The sequence below is a fragment of the Rattus norvegicus genome, chromosome 6 (genome assembly GCF_036323735.1).
Source record: "Rattus norvegicus strain BN/NHsdMcwi chromosome 6, GRCr8, whole genome shotgun sequence".
Taxonomy (NCBI): Eukaryota; Metazoa; Chordata; class Mammalia; order Rodentia; family Muridae; genus Rattus; species Rattus norvegicus.
The window spans coordinates 32,319,526-32,346,839 of record NC_086024.1 but is presented as its reverse complement, the minus strand read 5'-3'; the positions used below and the strand labels follow the sequence as shown (position 1 = coordinate 32,346,839).

Genomic DNA, 27,314 nt, shown 5'->3' with positions numbered 1-27,314 from the left:
ATACAGATTACATTTTGCTATAATATACATACAATGTACATATGTTCTCAACCCTTGTTTGCGGTATTGCACCTAGGTGATTCTTAAAAATGCAGTATTAAGTTCTGACCCTTTTAAGGCTGCTACTATACACTGTTTAGAATAATTAAGTAATGCAAATTAATAGTCAATCAAACTTATGGTCATGTCAGATACCAGTTAATTATAGAAACATGCTTCCTAGGTTGATCACATAGTAAATAGCTAGTAACAAGCAACATTTGCCAATTCTGATATAGATGGATGATCTTCAAAAATCTCAGAGACCTACAGAATACGGCAATTTAAGATGTTTCATTATTTTAAGGCTTTTCTAACAGTGAGACATGTCAGGTCCTGGCAGCACCTCACGCTACTTCAAAGGTGATGATGAGCATCAAAGAATCTCCATATGGAGTCTGTTTCAAATACTGCAAAGCTGGGGCTGGAGAGATGGCTCAGCCGTTAAGAGCACTGACTGCTCTTCCAGAGATCCTGAGTACAAATCCCAGCAACCATGTGGTGGCTCACAGCCATCTGTAATGGGATCCGATGCCCTCTTCTGATGTGTCTCAAGACAGCTGCAGTGTACTCACATATATAAAATAAATAAAGCTTAAAACAACAACAAAAGCAAATACTGCAAGGTAGCCACCGGGTTCAACTGCAGACAGAACACTGTCCAGAATAGGCAAGCATGGATGCATGGAGGTCACCCACTGAGCTTTCCATGACAAGGTAAACACTCCTTCATAATTCCTGCCTCACAAGAGTCTGTCAGATGTACTAGGTCAGAGGCTAAAAATGGATGCTCCAACGCTGTAGAGACAATTTGGGGGGACCGTCCAGACAGCCAACTGTCTCTGTCATTTCTAGTTTTGGAAGTTGCTTGCCTACATGTCCTGCATACTCAGGGAATATTTATTCCTTCTCAAATCTCTGATGGGGTCGAAGACTAGATAACTAAAGTCTTACATGTAAATTTAAGTTGTTTAGAATTATGAAAATGTTTAAAGTTTATGCAAGTTATGATAAGGATGTTTAAGTACAGAACTTTGAACTCACCAAAATAGGACAGATAGTAGAGAATTTTACCAAAAGTTGCCAAATGCGGATGACTGGACATTGTGAATGTAAATCTCACCTCACTGCTTCATAATTGTTATCACTGAGTAATTTATTAGTGTGAGAGGAAGAGCTTCCAATGGACTGAAAGGGGGAAATGTAGGGAGAGGGTTAGTGTGCACTGTGTAAAGATCATCCTCGTATAATTCAAATGCTGGTTTCTCTGCCCCGTAACTGGCACTGTAACACTTATTCTGCGTATCTCCTGCCTCGATGTTGAGTAAACATTGCTCCCTGCTTATTTTTTGACTTGTCAATGAATTCTGATCAGCCAGTGGCTGAGCAGAAGAGAGAATAGGGTAGGACTTCTGATCCTAGCCAGGCGATGGGGAGAGAGAGAGGAAGAATTGGCCACGAGGAAAAGGGTCCAGGAGCCCCCACGGGACCACAACCGGCATATAGAGAGCCAGACTAATAATAAAATGTGGGTATCTTAGGGATTTTGGCTAGGAGGTAGGTAGATCGGCTTAGAGGAATAGAATATTAACTGCTCAGCTAGTGTGCCTTAAACCCATTAAACAAATCATAGTGTGTATGTACACACACACACACACACACACACACACACACACACACACACACATACCCTAAAGACAGCCTGCTTAGTCTGCATGTTTGATATGTATGTGTGTTTTATATGTATACATCCTTGTATGCATGTTTTCAGAGCTGATCACTTGGCACAGGATAACCAATTCGTGTGTTTTTCTCTAGAGATTATTTCTCCCACTCCCAGCATTCCTTGGTCCAGCAGTTCTTTGTGCAGAGCTGAGGCCATGTGGGCTTTCCCTGTCCAGTCTGGCATATCTACTGTATTGTCATTATTCAGCTCATGCTTAGTCGGCCATGTTTGCAAGACTTCATGGGTGTAGCTGTTGTAAATTTGGTGCCAGCCTGCTTTTCGGCTGCAGCGGCTTGGGTAGCTGACGTCATCACCAGTCATCATGTATTTCCACTATCACCAGAGTCGTAAGTGACATTCGCCTTTTTAAAAGGCCCAAGCCAGTCCATGTTGTTCTGCCTTGTTCCTTCTATCTCCCAGTCTTTTGCCAGTTTCTCTGTCTCTCTGTGTGTGTCTCTGTATCTCTGTCTTTCTCTCTCTGTCCACCTTGTCCTCACTCTGAGACGGTCTTTTATTTTCACCACTCCCCCAATAAACCTCTTGTGCTAGATCTGTCCCGTGGTGTCTCTTAGCTGCACTCCTTGGCCGTTTGGCCATGGACTCCCTGATTCTCTGGCTCTCACAGTCTTGACACCCCCTTTCTTGTCGAGTTCCTCAATCTTGGGTGCAGGAACTGAGTTCTACAGCTCTGCATTTTGATTGGCTGTAGTTCTCTATAGTGGTCTCCATGTGTTTCCTTGATGAAGGGTAAAGACTACACTTACCTGTGGGACAAGGACAAATGCTTAGATGTTGTTAGGGCTGGCCTCACCTCCCACAGCCCCTCTCTGCTCCTTGTTGTAGAGAACATTCGATCACTGCTTCCTGACTGCCGGGCTAGTCTCACACTCCTGCTGCCATGCCTTCGCCCCTGTGATGAACTTTTCCCCTCTAGGACCATAAGCCAAAATAAACCACTTCTCTCTAACTTGTTTTTGTCAGAGTATTTCTATCACTGCAACGGGCAACTAATAACTAATATGCTGTATAAACGCTTCTATCCCAAGATACTGTGGTATGATAAAATCCTGTTTTTAACAGAAAGGCTGGCAAAGAAGATGAGAAAGGCATCGCTGGCAGCCCTACTCGTTCTCCACAGAGTTCTCGTGTCGGTCATTCCTCTGTTCATCCAGAGTGGGGAGAAAGCAGAGATAACCAGGAGCTCAAAATCGAGTGACAAGGAAGCATGACCTCACCTGGATATGTGCACACGTGCACACATATAATCATTTGAAATAACATATGAGAAATTGGTTCTTAGGACTTGCTGAAGGCCAAAAAGGTAGCCTTTTAAATCCATACCTATCTGGATCTGGAGTAAATGTTATCAAATTATAGTCCTTTACAATATAACTTAGGGGCTGGGGAGATGGCACAGTGGTTAAGAGCACTGGCTGCTCTGCTCTTCTAGGGGCCCTGAGTTCAATTCCCAGCAACCACATAGTTGCTCGCAGCCATTAATAATGGAAACTGATGCCCTCTTCTGGTGTGCAGTCACACATGCAGATTGAGTGCTCAAACCCATAAAGTACACTGACAAATAAACCTTTGAGAAAAATTTAAAAGTTATAATTTATAATAAGATTATAAATAAACTGCTTTAAAATATCAACAGACAGGACAATATATACCAACTTCAGAAACATTGGCTAGGTGTGGTAGTTGGATGTGGTGGTGTTTTCCAGGGTCCAGTACTCAGGAGGTAGAGGCAAAAGTTCCAAGACTTTGAAGACATCCTGGTCCACAGAGCAAGCTGGAGGCCAGCCACAGCTACATAAAAAGACTGTGTTCCTAATAATTAGAGGAGAAAGAGGAGAGCAGGAGGGAGAGAGCAAAGGAAGTAAGGACTTTGAAATAAACATAATAAAAGAGGCATTGCCACCACAAAACAAGAGCACACACAGGGGCTGAGGCTGGGCAAGAACAGAGTGTGTGCTTCACCTGCACAAGGTCCTAGGCTTGGCCGTAGTGTCCTCCCCAAAAGAGGCAACAGTCACGAGAAAGAATGAGTAGGATGCAGACGATACCTAAAAACCTAGCATCATAGATAGGATAGAAGACAGAGTGACAGATGGACAGATGGCAGGAGAGGAGAAGGAAAGGCAAATGTGTAAGTTCTCCAGAAGTAGAGAAACTTAGAGATACTAAATTAAAAGTGAGAAGATGAACACGCAAAGTAAGACAAGGAGCGGAGAGTGCTCAATGGCAGAACACCTTCCTCTCCTGCATAAGGCTTGGGGTCAATTCTCAGCAAGCAAGCATACATTAGTTAGAAGATGGAGCGGAAAGGATTGTAGGAAGAATTCTGGTGGGGCTGGAGAGATGGCTCAGTGGTTTAGAGTACTGTCTGTTCTTCCAGAGGAATGGGGTTCAGTCCCCAGAGCCTACACAGCAGCTCACACATGTAACTCCAGTTTCAGGGCTCTGACACCCTCGTTCAAACATACATATAGGCAAAACACCAATGAACATAAAATAAGGATACATTTTTATATTAGAAAAGGAAATCTTGGGCTTTTGTTTGTTGAGGCACGATTTAATAAGTCCTACACGTTGGTGTGGTACATAGTAAGGAAAGCCCTTGTACTTCTGGTGGGCCTGCCTCTACCCTTGCCACTCCAGTTTTGGTTTATGTGATGCTAGGGTGTGAACCCACCCCCGAACAAGTCTAAAGAAAAGTTATCTAGAGCCTAAAAAAGGAGATTTGGAAGAACGAGGAGGAAGCAGGACAGAAATGGGATTAAGAACCACCAGACAAAAGGGTCCAAATGCCTCTGCCTGAGATTCATAGCTATGTCCTCATCTGGTGGTAACTGAGAAGCCGGCACTGAAAGAAACACTGACACTGGGAAATATAGTATTTCTGCTATGAAAGAAACTCTGAAAGACAAAAGAGTTGAATCTGATTTTAAAATGTTTAAGTGGAGATGAAGTGCTTAAAAGCTGCCCCTCAGGATTAGACAGCTAATGAATGTGATGAAGAGAAGATGGACCTGATCTGCAGCCACCAGCTGCAAAGCTCTATCTACAGAAGAGACTGGATTATAAGTGGTGGCCAGTGATGGGGAACAGAGATCAAAACCAAGACATTTCAATGCTAGGGACTGCATGGGATGAAAGAAAAACCTGAGTGGAATAAACAGACTGGAGATGTGTACCATCCCTATCATGTCTGCAAGCCTGCCTGCAGTCAGTACTGAGTCGCACGGAAGAGGGACCGCAGAGAAGCTCGGAGATGCTTATGCTCTGAAAGGGAGGGAAGAGCACGCTGACTCCACTTGTAAAGAGCTGGCTGCGACTCTCATGAGGAGTGCAATCACATATTAAGTCAGAGTGAGAGCAGAGGGTCCGTATGAGGTATGACAGACACCTCAAGGCATCCATGTAACATCTCCTCCCCTCTCGCTCACTAACTGAATCCTTACGGTGTTTACCGTGGCAGTGCGGGTTTTTGTAAAATGTCTTCCCTGCCTCCTGTCCACACTGTAACTCTGGAGTAGATTTCTGGAGAAGTGTTGGTTTCCTATCAGAACTTTGAATTCAGCAGCCTCTGGACTCATTTTAGCATGAGAAATATAAACCTTAATGCATTTAAGTCACTTACTAATCAAGTTCTTGGTTACTACTAAACGTGTTCACGTACATTTATACAATCAAAACTGTCTTATTCCAATAAGGCAATGAGTAACTCATAGCCACAAACAGCAGGACTAGAGACTCCGGCTGCCACATATGTGCAGGTGTGCGGTATCATGATCGCAAGCACGTACATGACACATCAACAAGTCTCTACCTAACTCGTTTAAAAACACAAAGAGAAAAATAACCAGAGAATCACATGACTGGCCGCACCACAGAGATGTATTATTTTCAATTCCACTCAGTTTCTATGTCCTGTCGAATGGACTCAAAGTAGTAATTTTCTAATCACGAAAAGGGCACAGATTATAAGAGGGGTGGGGAAAGGAACATGTTTGTTTGTTTTAAGAAAAGTACAGCTAGATCCAGAAACTGAAGGCATAATGAGGTAGCTCGTTACTTCTTGAGTTACTGGTTTAACTAGTGGTGTATTTTTGGTTTGGTTTTGTTCTTTTAAATAGGCTTCCCGTATCTGCAGAAGTGGTGCGAAACTAAGCTAATCTCAGATGAAGCACCACAAGTGATGAATCTGAGGGAGTGTAGTTTACTACTTCATATAACGAGGCCTAAAGAATAAATAAAATTCAGTAAAAACACCACGAACAAGGGCTTGGTGGTGATGGAGGGCGTGTAACAGGTGTGAGACTGCAGGCTCCATTCTTGGCGCTAAGAGAAAAGACTATACCAGCTCTCTGATTAAAGCCCTACCCCGTGCTGGTATACAGGATGAACTTCCTATTTATACAGCGCTGAAAGAAAGCACGCCAGTTCCCCAACAGTTGTTCCTAACTGAAAGAAAAAGGGGGAGGGGAAGTAGGCTTTATTCCTTGTGGAAAACCCACAACCTTCAATGTACATGTCTCATCCAGTTTCTTCCTTGTGTAGCAGGCACAACTACTGACCTTACAGAGTACGTTTGATTTTTGTTCTAGTGAGAAGAACCCTCTTTCTACTGACTGTTTCCATCTGCTGTGTCTCCTCCTCTTAAAACCCATGACAGGCTTCTGCAAGGTGACAGGACTGTTCAGACTAAAAGGACAAGTCTATTAATGGACAGACATTTTCCTTTTACATGAATGTTCCCTGGCAAAGGTGACTTCCAACTCCTGCCAGCTTTCAGTCAACTGCATGACTTAACCAGGAAAGCCATGTACACACATCTGTTTATAAGCGCACACCACAAACTAAGTACAAGGCACACTGCATTCTCAAACTGGTTAAAATTCCACATCGCTGATGAAGCCAGAAGGAGAGGGGCTCATCTGAAGCTTTTGCTGATCCAGCCACACCCACCTTACAAAGAGTTCTTGGTTCCTGCAATGGCTCTTCTTGGTTGTCAGCCTAACTACATCTGGAATTAACAAAAACCCAAGGGGCTGTGGACACCTGTGAGGGTTTTTTTTTTTTTCCCTTAATTAAGGCATTTGAAATGGGAAGACCCAGTTTTTTTTTTTTGAGGGGGGGGGTCTTTTTTTGGAGCTGGGGACCGAACCCAGGGCCTTGCGCTTCCTAGGTAAGCGCTCTACCACTGAGCTAAATCCCCAGCCCCGGAAGACCCAGTTTTAATCTGGATCTTCTGAGGTGGGATGGTCCACCTTTATCTGGGTCACACCTTGTGGTAGCTTATATAAAGGATGGAAGAAGGAAGCTTCCACTGTATGCCTGTTTTCTGCTCTTTCTGCTCTATGTCTGGCAAGTTCACACCTTCACTGATATTAGAGTTTCTTTGGAATTCTGTCATACACTGAAAACCAGCTGAGACAAACAGCCTCATGGACTGAACAACTACTGGATTCTAGGACACTGTTGGTAGGCAGTCATTGTTGGGCTAGCTGGACAACAGCCTGCAAGCCATTCTAATAAATCCCCTTTATCTATGTGTGTGTGTGTGTGTGTGTGTGTATGTGTCTCTGTGTCTATGTATGTCTATGTATGTTTATGTGTGCATGTGCATGTGTGTATGTATGTCTGTGTGTGTGTGTGCCTGTCTGTGTGTCTATGTATGTCTATGTGTGTGTATGTGTGCATGTGCATGTGCGTATGTGTGTCTATCTGTGTGTCTATGTGTCTGTCTGTGCGCGTGTGCATGTGCATGTAGGGTTGGGGCTGAGAGGGATGTGCATGTGTCCTGTTCCTCTAGAGAAGCCTGACCAATACAGCTTCTCTTAGTTTCTGCTTTTCATTTTGTTATAGTTCATACAATGCAGATATAGAGAATATTTCTTACTTGCTTCCAGTTCTAAAACATTCCAGTTATTCCAGAAATGCCAAACGCAGGCATTGCTCATGCAGATTAAAAGAGAAGTCAAAAGCTGGCTAGCAGCTACCAGTGAGGGTGAGGGTGGAGTGACATGTGATTAAGACCCAGGAGAAGGAAGAAGACGTTTGAACAGGGAAACTGTTGAACTGAAGCCAGAGGCCTCTCTGCAGCCTGTTAATGAAACACCAGAAGCAAGCAACTGAAACAACGGTGAGAAAAGTCAATCCTGAGCAAACAGAGCAGAAAGCTTCCCAGGTTAACTTTTCTCTACTCAAAATGCAGTCTTTCAGAGACATGTAAAAAGGTAAGATGTATACCCTGGCACTACTGAAACCCAGTGTGTTCAACAGGGAAAACTGCCATTAGCATCTTGAAATATTCAGACTGTCTAAGGTTGAGGTGGAAGCACCCAGAGGCCAAAGAGCTCTAGGCTTCATTATAGTACTATGAGCTCAAAAAAGGAGAAGAAAGAAAGAAGTGTGAGGTGTATGTTTGTCTGTAACTTGAGACACACCTAACTGTTCCCCCACAAGTCGACTGAGTAAATGGATAAAAGCACTTTTACAGTCTTCTCCATACATCTGCTTCACTACTTAAAGACACTAGTTTTTAAATAAAATTTTATAAAAAAATAAATATATAAAGTAAACTTTTAGTGTGGCTAGAAGGGGTTTAAATTAGTTGCATCAAATTGGTTTGTCAGGTGTGGCTTCAGCCTACAGGGGCTGCTCCACTCGGAGTGGCTGATACTGAGTTTTGATAACATTTTAACCAGCGTCTGAGTGCTAGTCATTGGCATTTAGAATCCTGTGTAAATTACCTTTCAATCCAGAAATACAGGACCACGATAAGGGACATCCCTGCAAATGTCTTATAGATAGAAATACTCAAAGCACTTCTGAAAAACCTAACACATTTCACACCCCAAACACAAATGTCTGTTAAGTTATCTAAAATGTTCTTTTGATATTTAAAAAACATCAACTTTAGAAGGTGGAAGGGGTAGGCTGGAGAGATCAGCAGTTGAAACCAGTTGCTTTCTTGGGGAAGACCTGAGTTCCATTCCGAGCACCTGGGCGATTCACAAGCTCCCAGAACTCCAGTTCCAGCACATCCAACTCCATCTTCCAGCCTGTGAAGGCACCTGTATGAACACAGTGCACAGACAGACACGCAGGCAGGAACACACGCATGTAAACAAAAATGACTGTCTGCAAAGGCCGAGGGGAAAATAAAGGAAAACTTTTTAGTTAAAAAATCCCAAAAGGCAAGATGCAAAGGGTTAGAGAGAGGGGGCGGGGAGAGAGCAATGCTGAGCTGTGTGCCACGCCGCCGAGCTTAATACAGTGGGACCTTTATTGCAGGAAACGGGATGCAGTCAGAAGGAAGAGGTTGGAGCACCCATGCAAACTAAACCCACAAACAGGATTAGAAAGTAAATAAAGCGCACTGGGTGGGCACTGCCCAGCAGCGCCATCCTTCTCTTCTGCCTATGCGCGAGGTTATTCAGCCACCTCCACCCAGGACAGCACATCTGAGAGCGGGACACCCAGGTGGGAAGATCCCCATGGCGGCCAAAACTGAGTGTCCAAATAGGGTTTCCCAGTTTTCTCCCATAATAACCACTTTAGTACAATATCTCATTCGTGGTGTTTCTCTGCTGGTGGCATACAAAAACGAGCAAGTCAGAAGCAAATATCTCTTAACATAGTGCACCTCTAACACCGTCCAATTAGCCAGTGACAAAGGACACACAACCAAGCAACAACAACAACAAAAAAAAAGGGGAAAAGGGGGGGGGCACAGTATAGCTGACCCCTGAAGAGTATAGATTTCAGATGCTAAGGGCCACTTACGTATTTTCCTTATTCTTTCTTTTTTATCCTTTTTATGGAGATTTTTTTAAAGAGGTAATATAGATGAAATTATGTTTCATTCAAACATAAGAAGTTAGAATTCCGTCTTTTTAAATGATATTGATATCTGTGTGTGTGCATCCTGGAACTCATAGGGACTGGTCATCTCCTCCTACCACGTGGGTTCTGGGCCCTGTTAGGCTTCCACCAAGTACTTTAATCTCCTGAGTCATCTCCCCGGCCCCAATACAGCAATTCTAGCACTTCATTAGAACCCACAGCTTTGCTTCCATTTCTCTGAAATGTGACACCTGACCCTCCCCCCCCCCCCAGTGTCTCTGCCATGACAATATTAGCACAGTGGAGAAAAACAATAGCTTAAATCTAGGCTCTAAGTCTGGCAAGGTGGTGCCAGGCTTTAATCCCAGCACTGGGGCGGCAGAAGCCCGTAGGATCTCTGTAAGTTCAAGTACAGCCTGGTCTACAGAGTTCCAGTACAGCCAAGGCTACACACAGAAACCCTGTCTCAAGAAAACAAAACAAAAATGAGGGTGTAAACTTAGATGAATACCCCACATCACCCTCTGTAGAGAGAGCCAGTGTTAGGCTAAACTGATAGCTGGGTAAGTAAAAAAACCATGCCCAGCAAAATCAAATAGTTATGAATTTCATCTTCTCTGTCCAACTTGATCTAGTCTCCCTCTTATACTATCTACTGAATAGTGAATAGAGAAATGGTGACCCATAGAAAAGGGGGAAAAATAAAACAGAAACGAAAAGCACATAACAGCAACAAAAAGAAAGGTCACCGGCAGAGGGGACCGGCAGAGGGGAGAGAGACCAGGCTGTCAATTTCAGACCGCTGAGGAACAGTTGGATCCCAGCAAACATCACCTCACGAAGAATGGAGTGAGACGGCTAAAGATGACCAAGCCTAGTAAAAGTAATTAAAGTTTTTTAACTAAAAACAAAACCTCTCCAATCACATTTTTACTAACACGTAAATCATTTTAAAGGATTTTTTTTCAATGTCAACAGCATTATTCTGAACTCCAGTTTTCTTGCTTTAAAAAACACTAACACGAAGTGAAGTCTGCTAGCTGCCATCTTGTGTCCCCATCCCCGCATGTGTGTGCCTTATCTCAGCTGGTCTGCCTGAGACTGAACCTTAGTTCCACGCCAACAAGATGAGAGAAACGATCATGAACCAGGAAAAACTCGCCAAACTGCAAACTCAAGTTCGCATTGGTGGGAAAGGAGCTGCTTGTGGAAAGACAAAGCAGACGATGAAATGTGCTGTTCTCCATAAAGAAGTTAGGGTTAACAACATCTCTGGTACTGAAGAGGTGAACATGTTTACAAACCAAGGAACAGTGATCCATTTTAACAACCCTAAAGTTCAGGCCTCTCTGGCAGCAAACACCTTCCCCATGACAGGCCACGGGAGACAAAGCAGCTGACAGAAATGCCTCCCAGCATCCTCAGCCAGCTTGGTGCAGGCAGTCCGACCAGTTTGAGGAGACCGGCTGAAGCTCTGCCCAAACAATCTGTGGATGGAAAAGCAGCAATGGTTCCTGGAGAGGAGGAGGATGAAGTTCCAGAGCTGGTGGAGAATTCTGATGAGGCTTCTAAGAACGAGGCAGACTGAACTGAAGCAACTTCTGAAGAAGGTGACACTTGCAGAAGTTACATACAGGAGCTGCTGGTTTATATCATAACTGCTTTTTAAAATGTTTATGTTTATTATGGACTTGATAAAATCTAGATCGCTAATATTTTTAAGCCCAATCCCCCTGGACCCTGCAGCTCTTTTCAGTATTTGCTTAGGCTCAATTCATTCTTTGCAGCAAATTAAGCTGAAGAAGCCTGGGCATAAAGTTTGGAAAGGTTAATAAAACTCTTTGCCTAGTTAAAAAAATAAATAAAAAAACAGAAGTGAAGTCAACGTGTCCGGAGCAGCAGGTGGCATGGCTCATGTATTTGGAGTCCTGCTACAACGTAGCCTCATCCAAAGTTCTATAAACATTCACTCGCTTAACATTGTTTAAACATCCTAATTTGAAAACAAAAACTTTCAAATAACATGGAAATACTTACATCTCAATTTGTCCAGCATCTTTCCACCACACATGGTTGCTAACATAGCTTTAACTGAAAAGACGGTCAGCTTGCCTCGGCCCTCGCTGCAAAAGTAATAATAGAAATAATTGCTATCTGAAACCATAAAAGTAACCAACCACATCTCTAAACACTGAGCAACTGATAAACTGATTCTCCCCCTTAAATACTTTACCACATTTTTAAACTCCGTTTTTCATTCTTTGAATATCATTTAAAAATACACCCCAACATCCGGATAATAGCAGTTTACCGTCGCACACTAAGTACCAGGTGCACACTGCTATGAAGGTTTCACAGGATGTTCACTGTTGTTCTGGCAACAGTCTTTACGCAATGATGTTAAGTACTTATTCTGAGAAGCCAGACCCCATCTGTCTCCCTACACCACTGCAGGGGAAGGGTAGCACTGGGAAGATGAAAGGAAGACATGATGCATGCTGTGCACCTGCAGCAGAGAGGGGCAGCACCAGAGTGTCACCCCTTCAGTCACACCTGCTGTCACTGCAGACAGAGAACTTCATTCCATAGCTGCTTAAAGTCAGTGTGTACTGGCTAACAGCGAGTCTTTGCGGTAATCTTTTTAAATTGTTTTAAATATGTATTTATTTATTTTTACGTAACTGTCTTCAGACACACCAGAAGAAGACATCAGATCCCATTAAAGACGGTTGTGAGCCACCATGTGGTTGCTGGGAATTGAACTTGGGACCTCTGGAAGAACAGTCAGTTTTCTTAAGGGCTGAGCCATCTCTCCAGCCCCTGTGGTAATCTCATAAAGTCTGTGGTCACAAAGTTTCACAGTAACTTAGAGCAAAAGAGCTTTGCAGTGAAAGAGGTTACCATGTTGGTTTTGCAAAGGCAAAACACCCTGTTACATTCACAGGGCCCAGAGGATGTTTCCCAGGCTGGGGATACAGCTTAGTGTAGAGTGACTCCAAGCCTCAGGCCCTGGACTCAATCTTGAGTACTGGGAAAACAAAAGAAAACACAGAGCTTCCCACTTTCCAACCTTCCTTGTATCTGAAAAGAAGAACATGATCTATAAGCCTTTTTTATCATAGCTAGGTTTTTAAACTATGACATCTCGGTGAGTTTATTCATAAAACTAGGAACCCTATAAGTAACTAAAATGAGGAAGGGGTTTTTACAGATATATGTCCTCAGAAATAAAGACAATTTTCTACATGTAAGGCAATATGGGTCTGGAAGAATGATGAGGAATATTCCTTCGTCATACGAGGAAAGTCAGTGTCTAAAGAATCTTCGGTAGAGTCTAAGAAGTATACTTTATTTTCAAATTTTACATGCAGTCTTCCTATCCCTCAGTGATTCAGAACTCATTATGATACCCTGGCTGGCTTTGAACTCAGAGCAATCCTGCTATCTCAGAATCCCAAATGCTGGAATTATAAGCATGCACTGCCACATCAGCATGAAAACATGGACTTTTCATCGAAATCTTCTGTGGATAAAAGCAGCTGCATGCATAAGAACTGCGGGGAGGGCTGGAGAGATGGCTCAGCGGTTAAGAGCACTGACTGCTGTTCCAGAGGTCCTGAGTTCAATTCCCAGCAACCACATGTCTGGCTCACAACCATCTGTAATGGGATCTGGTGGCCTCTTCTGGTATGTACAGTGTACATTAAATAAATAATACCTTAAAGAAAGACAAAGAAAAAGACCTAGGGGGAGCCTGAGGATTCTACTGGGCATGGTGGGGATGCTGGATGCAGTGTGCGGCCAAAGCACTGCCGTACCTCAGACCTCAGAGGGATCCCTAACAATATTTCTGATAGACAGGAAAGCAGGTATTACAAGTCTTCATGTGTCTGGTGTTGCCTGGCCCACACAAGCAGGGGAGGTGCTGTAGAAATCAATTATTTCTTTATGTCAACTGGACCCTTAACAGAAGAGACAAATGGGGGTGGGGGGATGTGGGGAGGTAAGAATAGGAGATAAAACCATTCCAGTTTTAGCCAGGTAGTGGTGGCACACACCTTTAATCTGGAGACAGAGGCAGGAGTATCTCTGTGAGTTCAAAGCCTACAGATCTAAGTTCCAGGACAGACAATGTTACACAAAGAAACCCTTTCTCGAGGAAAAAAAAACAAAACAAAACAAAAACAAAAACAAAACAACAACAAAAATCTGTTCCATTCTTCTCCCAAAGAAGCCCCATATTCAAGAATGCCACAAAGATGGCTGAAGTCATGGTACTTCTGCATACTACTGGAGAAGGAAACTAAACACCAACCCAGCTACAATCCCTTCGGTCTACACTGGTGACCTATCTCCAGGATATACTGGTACAATAGAGGCACAACAGCTGTGGGAGTAACCAACCACTGTCCAATGGATTTCAGGTGCATTCCGTGAGACGGAAGCCATTTCCAACACTGCTCTGGCAGCCTGGAACCTGAGAGTAGCCAGGGCCTGAACTTGGGGAAAATGAAAGACTACTGCTCTGATAAAGGAACAGCAATGAAGTGACTCCTAACAGCATCTGAGATTTGGGGTATATCTATGGGTATGAATTAGTGTCTCCCTCACAGCGAGCATCAGAGAAGCTTCCTCCTGCACAAAATGGGCACTAACACAGAGAACCAAAGCTGGGCAGTGTACAGAGTGACAGACCTTAAAACACTCGGTCCTAATTGGGATGTCTTCATCAAATCAGGACTCCCCTCGTGGTTCAGGAACTATATGGAAGACAAGGCAGACGGATTTTAGGAGTCAGGGCGGAAGACACTGAAGAAACAGTGCCTTCCAAACACAGCAGGACTGACATGCGTACGAGCTCACAGACTGTGGCAGGTCCAAGCTAGACGAAGTCCCAGCATTGAGAGCAAAGTGGACACAAGCCCCCATACCTAACCCAGTAGCTAGCTCCAATTAACAACCACTTTCAAGATAAAAATTAGTTTTCTCCAATGGCGTCTCAGGATAGAGTATGAACTCATGTCCTGGGTGGCACACCTCTGTGATCTCAGCACTCACGAGGTGGGGGTAGGTGTTAAGGCCACGTAAAAGAAATAAATCCAAGAGAAACGCTATTGAAAGCAGACAGCAAAGCCAGGCTTGGTAACATACACCTAAAACTATCTATACAAGGCTTTGAGGCAGTTCAGTTTGCCAGCCTGAATATAGCAAGAATCTGTCTCAAAATAGAAATAAAGAAAGGGCTGGAGATAGGGGTTGGGGATTTAGCTCAGTGGTAGAGCGCTTGCCTAGCAAGCGCAAGGCCCTGGGTTTGGTCCCCAGCTCCGAAAAAAAAAAAAGAAAAAGAAAGAAAGGGCTAGAGATGTCACTCAATGGGAGAACAGTGGCCTCGCAATCCCAGAGATTAAAGCAGGGGTGGGAAGCAATGCGCAGGGACGAGAATGTAAGTGACAGACCACTATCTAACAAAATGCTTGAAAAGGAGAGAGAAAGCGGAGCCAGAGACAGATGGCGCAGTGGTTAAGAGCACTGGCGGCTCTCCTAGAGAATCTGGTTTTGATTTCCAGCACCCACATGGTAGTTAACAACCGTTTGCAACTCCAGTTCCAGGGGATCTGAGGACACTGCACACATGTGATACACAGACACACATGCAAGCAAAATACCCATACACATAGAATACGCTTTTAAAAAGAGAAAAGCTGCATTTTTCACACATGTACTGTACACGCAGAAGTGATTTGTAAAACGACACTGAAAACAGCACAGTGACCACACAGCTTGACTGGGAGGAGGCAAGCATTCAGCTTATGACTACAGAAAACAAAAAACCCAGCAAACTAAACTCCAAACAAGAAAATAGAAAATCAATATAGTAAAAGCAGAAAATAATAAAACAGAATAAAAAGGGGGGTCAAGGAAAGTAAAAAGGCTAGTGTCGGGCAGATACTAATTATGCCACTAAATCTCTAGCAAAAATATGAAGAAAATAGATAAAAATGAAGAATGAAAGAGGACGGGGCTTGGGAAATGGCTCCATGAGTAACGTGCTTTGTAAGTGCACTGGCTGGTTTTGTGTGTCAACTTGACATACACTGGAGTTACCACAGAGAAAGGAGCCTCAGTTGAGGAAATGCCTCCATAAGACCCAGCTGTAAGGTATTTTCTCAACTAGTGATCAAGGTGGGAGGACCCAGCCCATTGTGGGTGGTGCCATCTCTGGGCTGGTGGTCCTGGGTTCTACAAGAGAGCAAGCTGAGCAAGCCAGGGGCAGCAAGCCAGTAAGAAACATCCCTCCATGGCCTCTGCATCAGCTCCTGCTTCCTGACCTGCTTGAGTTCCAGTCCTGACTTCCTTTGGTGATGAACAGCAATGTGGAAGCTGAAAAAAGCCTTTCCTCACCAACTTGCTTCTTGGTCACGATGTTTGTGCAGGAATAGAAACCCTAACCAAGACAGGGTATAAGCACAAGCAGCTGAATTAGGGCCTTTAGCACCCACACAGAAAGTCAGGTGTGATAGCACCTATCTAACCCCAGCCAGAGGAGGTGGAGATGAGAGAATCAGATTCTGACACCATCAACCTAATAGACAGACCGAAGGACTCAGAAGCCAGTTTCAAGACCTAGATACGTAGATAACATGTACATCTTACTCTCTAAGTCAGGGGTTCCTGTAACTTCCTCTGTGGACTTGATCAGAATTTAGGGTGACTATGTTCACACATTTATTCTTAGGGGACACAATGAAGGACACGGGTAGGTTGAGGAGTGTTGAAAAGATACACGGGATCCGCATGGGGACGGGCGCAGAGCTCCCATGCTCTCCTCAGGTGAGGAGTATGTCCAGTCATCCAGAAGCCCTCACATTCATTTCCCCCAGGGGTTATGAAGCTTCATTATGTACAGAAGTGATTAAGCCATTGGCTCCCCACCCCTGCCCCCCAGCACCTCTGTAAGGAGGGAGGTTGTGACTGCAGCTGCCAGTTCCAACTGTAATCTCACAGACTGGATCCAAAGCAACCGACGTCCATGCTGAGGTTATCCCAGAGCCTTATCTAATCACCTGATTAGAACAAAAGCTGTTCCCCTCATACAGGAGATTCTGAGGAATTTGGGAACTGTACCAGATATCCCCGTGACTTAAAAACTTATCAGGAACCAGCATCAAAGACTACCAGAACAAAACTTACCCCGGATCCCCGTTCCACCGTCAGCAAGTGTGTTAGGAGTTCTGTCTCAGGAACCAAGGCAGAGACTAAACAAGAACAAGGTTCCCCTAGGGCCCATGGCTCACAGAGACTGTCAGGAGCTGGGCCACAGACCAACATGCACATTTCTCATTATCTCACAAATCTAAAATTCACAACAGAACGTTTTTATGGAAATCAGCAATGTTGTCCTGAGAGTTCCCTTTAAAGAGATGTCTGGATATACTCCTTGGGTACCCAAAGCTCACCATCATTTTTAAAACTCTTCCCATGATCTTGATATACGTCCTGAGCTGAGAACTCTAGCACAGTGCTCAAGGTGCTAGCTATGTGCTTACAGTCTTAACCCTGAAGTTACATTACATTTGAGCTGTGATAGCCCACATCGGTAATCCCAGCACTGGAGAGACAGAGGCAGATGGATCCTGAGTTTGAGGCCAGCCTGGTCTACAGAGTGAGACGGAGCTACAAAGAGAAACCTTGTTTTGAAAAACCAAGAGATTTTGCATTTCTCCCAAGCCTCTCTGCTCCATAAGACCTTTGTCTCCCTCACATTTACTAAGATCCTTAATCTCAAATCCCCTACTTTTCTCAGCATTTCAAAATTCTTCGTGCCTGAGATATGGATATCTCAATGGTTAAGAACACTGACTGCTCTTCCAGAGGATCCGGGTTTGATTCCCAGCAACCACTGGACAACTAATAAACGTCTGTAACTCTAGCTCCAAGGGATCTTTTGCCCTCTTCTGGCCTCTGTAGGTACTGCATGCACAAGATACAGACGAAAAGCAAGCAAACACCATCACATAAAGCAAATTAAATAAATCACCAAAATGTTTTTGAAACTACCTTTAACTGTATTTATATATTCTCTCTTAATGTTTTATTATAAAAAATTAAGGAATAATAATGAATAGTGTGTGTGTGTGTGTGTGTGTGTGTGTGTGTGTTGGCTCCAAATCTCACTTTTTCCCTTCAAAGAGACAAAATAATATCTATTCCTTACTATGGAAAAGAAACTGATGACACGTGTGCAAACAGAAGGAAAGTACACCAGCACCTAAGTACAAAAGAGACAGATCAACACGCACCTCTTCAGTGAAGTGAATCACAAAAGTAATTCTTACTGATACTATAACATTTTACTTCTAAAATTCATCCTAATAATAGCACTTATACAGCGTTTTCCTAATCTTCAAAACATTTTAGAAACATGAATGTTTTTAAATATTTTGCAGCCTTTATTCTAACATTCTTTGACTCAACTTATATGTTACATATAATACTCCTAGTCTCAATTTTATGTTCAAACATAGAAAAAACCTAGAACAGCACTAAAATACCACTCAGTCGGATTATCACTCGTCTCCACGGCTGGTCTCTAGCCAAGTGATTTACTCACTTACAGAATAATGTATATCGGGGCATTTATGGTAAGAAGGATTTCCAACCACCAAGTTATCACTAGGAGCATGCAGTGTGTGTTCCCTTCACGAATCATCTTGCATTTTTCCGTGCAAGATGATTCCATGACAGCCACACAGCAATCTCCAGTCTCCCACCCAGCAAGCCAGAGACCGATCCTCTCTCCAATGTGCCAGCAGCACACATGCTCAGACCCACTGTGCACCGCCTGCTTTATTGAGAGTAAGGGGTGCACATCTAAGCATGAATGGGCTACTCGGTAAGAGACAGTGTACGTAAATAAAGCCGAAGAAATGTCGGACTCTGGAAAAACGTGGGTATTCAAGATTAAAACTGATGTAAGGGAGATGAATGTACAGAACAGAATCACTTGGTGAAAATGCTGAGAATCTTTAAGTTACGTAGCTAGGCATTCTGAGAGTGGGAAGTGACCTCAAGCCTTATCATCCCATCACATACAGGTTTAGGGTCACAGTTTCTACTATCAAAGTGCTTATTGACAGTCTGCAAAAAGAAACATCGGGCTGGAGAGATGGCTCAGTGGTTAAGAGCACTGGTTGCGCCTCCAGATGATCTGGGTTTGATTCTCAGCTCCCACAGTTCATAGCCACAAGTAATTCCGCTTCCAGGAGATTGGATACCTTCTTCTGGCTTCTGTGGACACTGAATATGTGTGGTACACAGATACATATGCAGCCAAAATACCCCATACACATAAAATAATTAAATTTTAAAAGGAGTCAGTTGGGGGGGCCTTAAATCCCAGTACTTGGGAGGGTGGGGTCCTTGTGAGTTCAAGGCCAGGCCAGTCTACAAAGCTACATAGTGAGATCCTGTCTCAAAAAAAATAATAATAAAACAAAATAACAAAGTAAAACTCCTTAGCTTCCCCCTCTTCACTATTTGATAAACCAAACGTTAGCAGTGACCTCTCTGTCAGGAGCATTTTTCTTGGCTACTTCCCATACTGTCACCAAGCAAAGAAAGGGTAGCTTTCAGTTCTGACGTTCTTTTAAAGCTAGGCATCTTCCCTCTACAATTAGGGGCATCAAGAGAAACCGTAGTCACGTAGAAGCTAGACCCCATGATTATGTTCATCTAGCTGATTCTTCTGGGAAGGACTCACTCTTGATTCTTCCTACCAGACATCTAGAATTACTCCATGCACACCACACACGTTCTATTAAGACTGAGCAGGCAGCTGCCACTTGCCAAAGCCTGCTTATGGTCAAACCTCACAAGTATCCATGGTTTACTACTTCTGATGTAAAATACGAGTTTCCATCACAACTAATTCTCTTCAAGCATGATTTGGAAGAAGTTTCAGCACAAACCGTGTAGCTCACTGACTTGGCCTAGGACAGCTGGGAGCTGATTGTAGGCCATCACTTTAAACGCAGCACAAGAGTGCGTATTAACCGGATCCAAGGACTAAAATGAAAGGCTAGAAAGAAACTTGTTATTTCAGCCCCAGTCAAACAGCAGCCTGTATCAAGCACCCATCTCCACAAGGAGCAAGGTAAGTCTCTACCTTAGGCTACTCCATGACTCACTTCCACACACCTATCTATCATTTTACAGACTGACAATAAGCCTTGCACGTGACTTCTAAAAGGGGTTCTTAATATCCCACACTGAGGAAACTCCATTATGAGGTCTGCGCCCAGGTAGGCAGACAGTGGCTCACCCTGAATAATCAGGGAGGTTTTAACACACAGGTATCTTCAGAGGATCTGCAAACCTCACCTGTGCCCTTTGGGGTGAAACTGTCCATTTCAGTTTAGTAAAGCCTCATATTCGACCTATCTTTTGACTAACTAACCTCATTTGGGTGATGTTTCCTGGTTTGTGCAGTATCTATTAAGAGTTTCATATTCAAATTAATAAATACTTTTGGAGCAAGATTACCAGAAACATTTTTTTTACTTGAGTGAACTGTTTCTGCATCTTTAGCAAACAATTGTGCATGCTGCCAACCATAAATTAGTACTTCTCGTATGAAAATAGATTTGTGCTTTAGAAACACTGTTGCCAGTCCAATTATGCAATGTTGCTAAAAGAGCATTTCACTTTGATTTCCAGAAACTCATATTTTTCCAATTAATCATAATTTTAAAAACTTCAGGGTGAGTGGGTTTTGCAATAATCAACTGCAAGTGGAGAGCCCACTTAAGAATGTCAAACAGCTTAATCAAGGAAAATAACTCCAAATACGACTTGATTTTCTCCTAATCGGATACCTGCAGCTTTTCATCTCAGTCTCAGAGACCCGCGCTACGAATCCTGCGCTGTGCTTGCTAAGGAGTCAAGGACAAAGGAGAAGCTCTGTCCTCGTAGAGTTTCAAGCTCATCCATCCACCCATTATGTCGCTCTTAATGAGGCATTGCATAGATGAAGGCCAAGGCAGTCACACAGCAAGCACCGGGTCCTCAAAGGGACCACCGTGTGTGTCGAAGTATCGAAAGCAGGCAGTCGGAGCAAAAGCTGAGGTGAACTCTGAGAAAAAGAGTTCTTGAGGCAGGATCAGGGCGGGGCTAGGAGCAACCACACTGTACAAAGAAAGAAATAAGCATGCTGGGAAAAAGGAGGACAGCTACGAGGCTTGTGGAGTCTGGGGTAGGTGGACATGAGGATGGGCACAAGAGCCTTGACGGGTTCTGATGTGAGTCACACGGTTCCAAGGCTCCTTTGGAGAGTTCCCTTAGAGAAAGGTATCTGTCCAGCCCTTTCTTTAACAACGTTTAAAAATATTTTAATACAGATGCAAAAGAACAAATAAAAACCAAAAAAAAAAAAAAACAGTCTGAAATATTAGCTAGTGCTCAAAACTTTATCGATCTGCCTCTCCCTATGTCAGGCTGACTTGTGGAGACAGAGCTACAGCTCCAGGACAAGACATGAGTGCTTCCGTGTATCTTTCCGTTCCCAGGTGACTCGGTGTTGCTCGGTTTACAGGTTACAGCAGCAGCAGGTCACACAGTGGCACACGGTGGTCTCACTCACCAGGATACACAGTGGTAGCACCCAGCCTGGCAGGATGTAGTGATGACACCCAGACCTCCACCTCTGGTCCTCAAGACAGCTATCCATGGCCACCACCACACGCTCACACTCTACCGTGTCCTGGAAATTTCCTAGCATTGCTGCAAGCAGACCCTCCAAGAGTTGAGTCTACTGTTAGGGAAGGCTCCTACTCCAACCAAAACCCCGGTTTTATGTGTTTTATTTTTCTTTGTTGTCTTGAGGGCATCATAGAAAAAACAGGGATTCGAGTATAGACTACGCTCGAATGTGAAATGTCTCTGCCGCAGCTTTGCTTAGAATCACTAATGAGGAACTCTGGAACCTAATATTATGTTTCCAGCAAAGTCCATTCTATACTCCTGGTTAAGCAGCTCCAATTTTAAGGAACAAATTTGTTTTTATGTAAAATAGAATAATCCATTACTACTTTGCCACTGCAGGGAGGAAGACAACACTGGCTGTGTATACACCCAGAGCCTCATGAATGTTAAGCACAGTTTTATACTGTTCTGTTTTAAACGTTCACTACTAAGAGGGAGCCATGAAATTTTTTATATGTATCCAAAATAAACTTCAAAAATACAACTTTAAAATGATTGCTAGTCTGGTTTTCATAGGACACAAAAAAAATTTTCATACAACTCCATCATAAATTAGATACAGATGGTCTTCCAACTTGTTTGATGTAATGATTTTTTTTTACTTGATGGATATGAAATTAACATGTATTCCTGAGAAATCTGACTTTGAATTTCAATTCTTTCCTAAGATAGTGTCGTGTAGTTCAGCACAATTGAGTGCTCTCTCTCCCTCTGTGCTAGGCAAAGCAATAAGCTGTAGCTAGTTGCCAAAGAATCATGGGATCGAGATTGATGGGCCCTTCCTAAAATGAGGTAAGTTTAAAGAAACTAAACCACTGAGTGAGAAACATTTAAAAAAAAGATAGAAGTCAGGAAAAAAGAAAAATAAGAGGTAACAGTTGAAGAAATAATGGGCTTCAAGTAATGAGAAACTGATTCTAAACAACACTTCTACAAGGCAAAGAAAAAGAGAAGAGGTGGGGAGGGTAAGAAAAGTCTATCTGCAAACCCACCCACTGCGTACCAACAAGAATGAATGAGTTACCAACACGGAAGCAGGCGGCTGGAGGCTGGGGAGGCAAGCCTGTGCCCTCCACAGAACCTGGAACCACTCTGTCCTTGCAAGGGACTGGGGCTTCTGAGGGAGGACCCGTGTTACGTGTAGAAAGGCCTGAAGCCCGACCTAAAGATGGTGGTATGCAAAGGATGTCAGGAACTCAGGCAAGGACAGAACCAGAACTAGAACAGAGGTCATCCTGGACTGCTAGGGTCTCTAGGCGCCCGGCAGAAGCACACACATATCCCCACCTAGAGAAAAACAGTCCCCAAGATCTCAACTGTCAAATAACAACAGTTAAAATAATAATGCTACCATGTAATATCTGGCACATAATAAATAAAAATAATGGGAGGCACTACAAATAAAAATAGAAACAAATACCACACAAACTGCCATATAAAATCCAGGTGTGCGCAGGCGGAGCTACAGGTGTAAAGAAAAGACAATGATAAAAGACTTGGCAGAGAACTGGATTTTTCTTTTTTTTTTTAAGCTTTCAAAAAATGTGACTCTCGCTGGGCAGTTGGCTGTGCATGTGTTTAATTCCAGGGAGGCAGAGACAATCGAGTCTCTGTGAGTTCAAAGCCAGGCTTGTCTACAGAGTGACTTCCAGGACAGGCAAGGCTTCACAGAGAAACCTTGTCTCAAAAATCAACATAAACTAATTAATTAACTGATTGATTAATTAATTTATTTAAAAATCTCTTAGAGTTTCTTAAACTAAAAAGAAAACCATAACAATTAGCATGAAAGCTTAAATGTAGGTTAGGCACATGCCTATAGAAAATAAGTACCTGGAAAATATACTAGAAGAAAAGGCCCAAAAATTCACAAAAGATGGTAAAAGACAATATGAAGGCTATAATAAGGAACACCGCACATAATTTAAAATTTCACAGAGGGGGAGAAAACTGTAAAGAATTAGGAAGATAAAACCAGAAAATTAAGCATGCATAGCAGCGTCATCAATCAACCTACTCAAAACCTCAACAGAATATAAGCAGAATAAATACAACAAAAAAAAAAATCATATCATGGCTACGTCACACTAGTTAAAAAACAAATTGTAAAAGTCTTCAAGGTTGCAAGAGACAGCTTAACATCCAAGAAGCCAAGGTGACAAACTCTGTTAACCTCGACAGAAGCCGCAGAACAGAAACGGCATTCCTTAGCTGGGCGTGGTGATGCACCCCTGGAATCCCAGCACTCCAGAGGCAAAGGCAGGTGGATCTGTGAGGTGAGGCTAGCCTGGCCTACTTAGTAAGCTTAGGAGAGCCAGAGCTACCGACTGAGACCCTGTTTCAAACACGATCGCCAAAGAGAAGTTTAACATTCTTAAAATGTTGAATGAAGAAAAACTTTTAAAGAAAAATGATGGGAGACATAAAACTGGGACGCATGCAAAGGAGAGCCCTCAGGCAGAAGGAAATCATTCCTGGCCGACACCGTCTAATGTCTAAAGTCACACACAAGGTGGTTATTTATGCAACCGATATCACCTCACTTATTAACAAACTTCCTCATGAATTAAATGATGTTGATGCTATCTTGTATAAAGCAGTCTAGGGCTGTTGAGATAGCTCAGCAGGTAAAGTCCTGACCAACTAATATGCTCCCCATATGGTGGAGGAAGAGAATCAGCTCCTGTAGACAATCTCTGACCTGCACACACTCACCCTTAGTGCAAACGCACACAGTGAGTGAACAGAGGAACAAAAACTGTAAACGTCCACTTAACATCCAAGTGTGGTCATGCGCAATTCTAATCCCACCGCTTGGGAGACACAGGCAAGATGAATGCAAGTCAGAGACAGACCAGCCTGGGCTAGTGAAGAGAAACTGTTTCAGAAACAAAAATTGGGGGCCCGGAGAGATGATTCCATGGCTAAGAGCACAGGCTGCTCTTCCAATGGTCCGAGGTTTGATTCCCAGCACCTACATGGTGACTCCCAGACATCTGTAACTCCAGTTCCAGGGGATCCAATGCCCTCTTCTGACCTGCACAGCCACCAGCAATGTATGTGGTACAGACGTGCACTCAGGAAAAGCACTCACACACATAAAATAATAATAACAGTAAAAGAACTTTAAATGTCTGCTTGGTTTTAGAGATATACAAAGCAATATAATAAATAAATATCACAATAATATAAACAGACATAAATAAAAATACTTTAGGATCTTTCATTACTCAGGAAAAGTGTAACAGTACCAGTTAATATTAGCCTTTGAAAAATCAGAAGTACATGCTACAGTCACTATAGAGAAAGACATACAAATGAAATAATCTTTTTATTTAAACTTATTTTATGTGCACTTGTGTGAGGGCGTCAGATCCCCTGGAACTGAAGTAACAGACAGTTGTGAGCCACCACGTGGGTGCTAGGAATTGAACCTGGGTCGTCTGGAAGGGTAACCAGTGCTCTTAACCACTGAGTCATCCCTCCAGTCCCAAGATAAAATAATCTTAAGGGCTATCACCAACTGCAATGGCTAACAGTCTTTTACAACTTAAAAACAAAAAAGCCAGGGTAATGACACACACCTTCAGGAAACAGAGGCAGGTGGGTCTCTGTGAAGTTCCAGGATAGCCAGGGCTATACAGTGAGACCATGTCTTTCAAAACAACAACTAAAACTAAACAACACTCAGATTATTGAGTTTCATACACAGCTCAATGGTAGAATGCTTGCATTCATGTGGCCCTGAGTTCAATCCCTATACCATAAAGAAGGGAGAGGGGAGGGAAGGGAAAATTCAACGCTAAACTGTACTTTGGTTATGTCTTTAAATGTGAAAAATCTGAGGTTAATTGGGGAGGCAGGCAGTTCGTTTTGTTTTTTGAAACAAGGTCTCATGTTGTCCACACTGGCTCTGAACTCACTATGAAGCAGAAAAGGGCCTGAATTCCTGGCTTTACCTCCGGGTACTGTGATTATGTGCATGTGCCACCCACCAGGCCAGCCTTGAAAAACTCATTCTCTTGAGAAGGAAGAAAGTGATGAAGCAAATCAGGATCCTACTCACCTGCAAGGCACAGGTCAATGGGATGGGACCAGGCAAAACAAACACACTCAGAAGTTACTGCCTGGGCTCAGATCTTGGGGCAGACAGTGGGCACACGGATTTATTATTTCTATGAATAGTGAAGGAGGAAGAGAAGAGCATACATGCAAAATAGTAATAATAATAATAGTAGTAGTAGTAGTAGTAGTAGTAGTAGTAGTAGTAGTAATAATAATAATAATAATAATAATAATAATAATAATAATAATAGAATAGAAAAGCAATGGCAGCAGCTGTGAGAAGAGGGATTCCACAGAAGGTACACAGACTAAAGATCAAAAGACAGAAATGACAGAACTCAGTAATTGCCGGCATGTGGACTCTCAGGTTTCAAGTTTCAGGAACTGGATGGGCACTTGGGCCATTTCCTGACAAAGGGATCCATGAGCTTTGTGCATGAGGCTTCTTGGCAACGAGCACTGAGCTATATAATAGCTCGCTGCAGACCTAGTTTATCCACCGCCCACCGCATGAAAGCGTATGGTCAGGGTAGGAACTCGGCAACCGTGTACCCCAGGGGTACACACACTGACAGTCTAAGACTTAACGCCTGCACACACTTGGTCCAACTGCCCAGGTCTGGAGGAAGCTCGGGGACTTGTTTGATACTCCAAAGCTCTGGCCCCTCCTCTCCCTTTCCCTAGGCATGGAAGGAGGAGGGCTGGTAGCAGCTGAAGGCAGCCATGTTTGAAGTCAGCCCAAGGACAAAGCTGACACAAGAGGACTAAGCCCGGAGCAGCTTGAGGAAACGCAGCCAGAGCCAGCTACAGCAGAAGCACAGGCCTGGCTTCCCTCAGATTCCTGATATCACGGACTTCTCAGCCTGATATCTAAGACACTAAACTAACACGCTGGCAGGAAACAGAGAGGGGGTTGTTAGTAAAAGCCCCAGAATATAAACCTGGCAGGAAGTGAGGCAGCCCCGCAATCCCTGCACGCTAGGAGCATGAATTCCCATGCTCTCTCGCAGGCCTCTCAGCCTGACCAGACTACAAACATCAGCACTTGTAGTGTGAAGGACCATGGGGATGAAAATGAGTTTATCAGCGTTTTCACTGCTCCCGGTGGTTTTCACACGGACGCCTGTACTAATGTTCAAGTTCTCAAATAGTACTTAGAACTCTCACATTTTAAAAATAATTAATCGTCAGAAAATGATCACTTAAGGAACAAAATCCGAAACTCCAAGTGTTCCTAACCTGTGTGGAACTTTCATAATCTCCTATACTACTGAGAAATCATTTAGACGAAAATACTAACTATAAATCTGGAGCTTAAGATTAACTAATTACTGGGGTTGGGGATTTAGCTCAGTAGTAGAGCGCTTGCCTAGAAAGCGCAAGGCCCTGGGTTCGGTCCCCAGCTCCGGAAAAAAAGAAAAAAGAAAAAAAAAAAGATTAACTAATTACTGAATTCAACCTTTAACCTAGAAGAATTGTAAATACAAAGTATGAAAGACTCAACTAGAATAAGTAAATAGGAAATCTACATATCAGAGAAGCTCCCCAGCCTAGGTGACAAATGTGCCGTTCAATAAAATGGCTAAACAGGAAGGATCGGACACTAAGTGCTCTGATACAGGAAAACAAGATCCAAATCATCAGACCCTTCCTCATTTCCAGTACAGAGAAACCAGTTTTAAATTTCCAGAGAGCTAAGTGGTTCTTATCGTATACAGATCAGAGTTAATAAAGACGTGAATACTATATTCTGACACCCATATTGATCTGAAAGTCACAAAGCTCCCTCTAGCACAGCGCTCTCCTTCCTCTCCTCAGCCCCTCTCTCTGCATTTGCAAGTTCTGTTTGCCTTGCTCTTCCGGCCATGTT

At 43.3% G+C, this 27,314-nt stretch overlaps 1 protein-coding gene and 1 pseudogene across 19 annotated transcripts in view; one reads left to right on the top strand and one right to left on the bottom strand.

Annotated features, from left to right (window-relative positions):
- Positions 1-27,314, bottom strand: part of Dtnb (dystrobrevin, beta) — a 196,986-nt gene that overhangs the window by 136,168 nt on the left and 33,504 nt on the right. For 17 of the 19 annotated variants that reach the window (XR_010052110.1, XR_010052111.1, XR_010052112.1 and 14 more), the window contains one exon: positions 11,657-11,742. Coding sequence is in view for 9 of the 19 variants with exons in the window: in XM_063262066.1 (XP_063118136.1) it covers positions 11,657-11,742 (86 nt within the window). In the remaining 10 variants the exon portion in view is untranslated. Of the gene's footprint in view, positions 1-11,656; positions 11,743-14,314; positions 14,380-15,948; positions 25,593-27,314 lie in introns of those variants that run through there. The other 2 variants (XR_010052114.1, XR_010052113.1) reach the window with 2 other exon arrangements.
- On the top strand, positions 10,083-11,207 carry Btf3-ps5 (basic transcription factor 3, pseudogene 5; annotated as a pseudogene).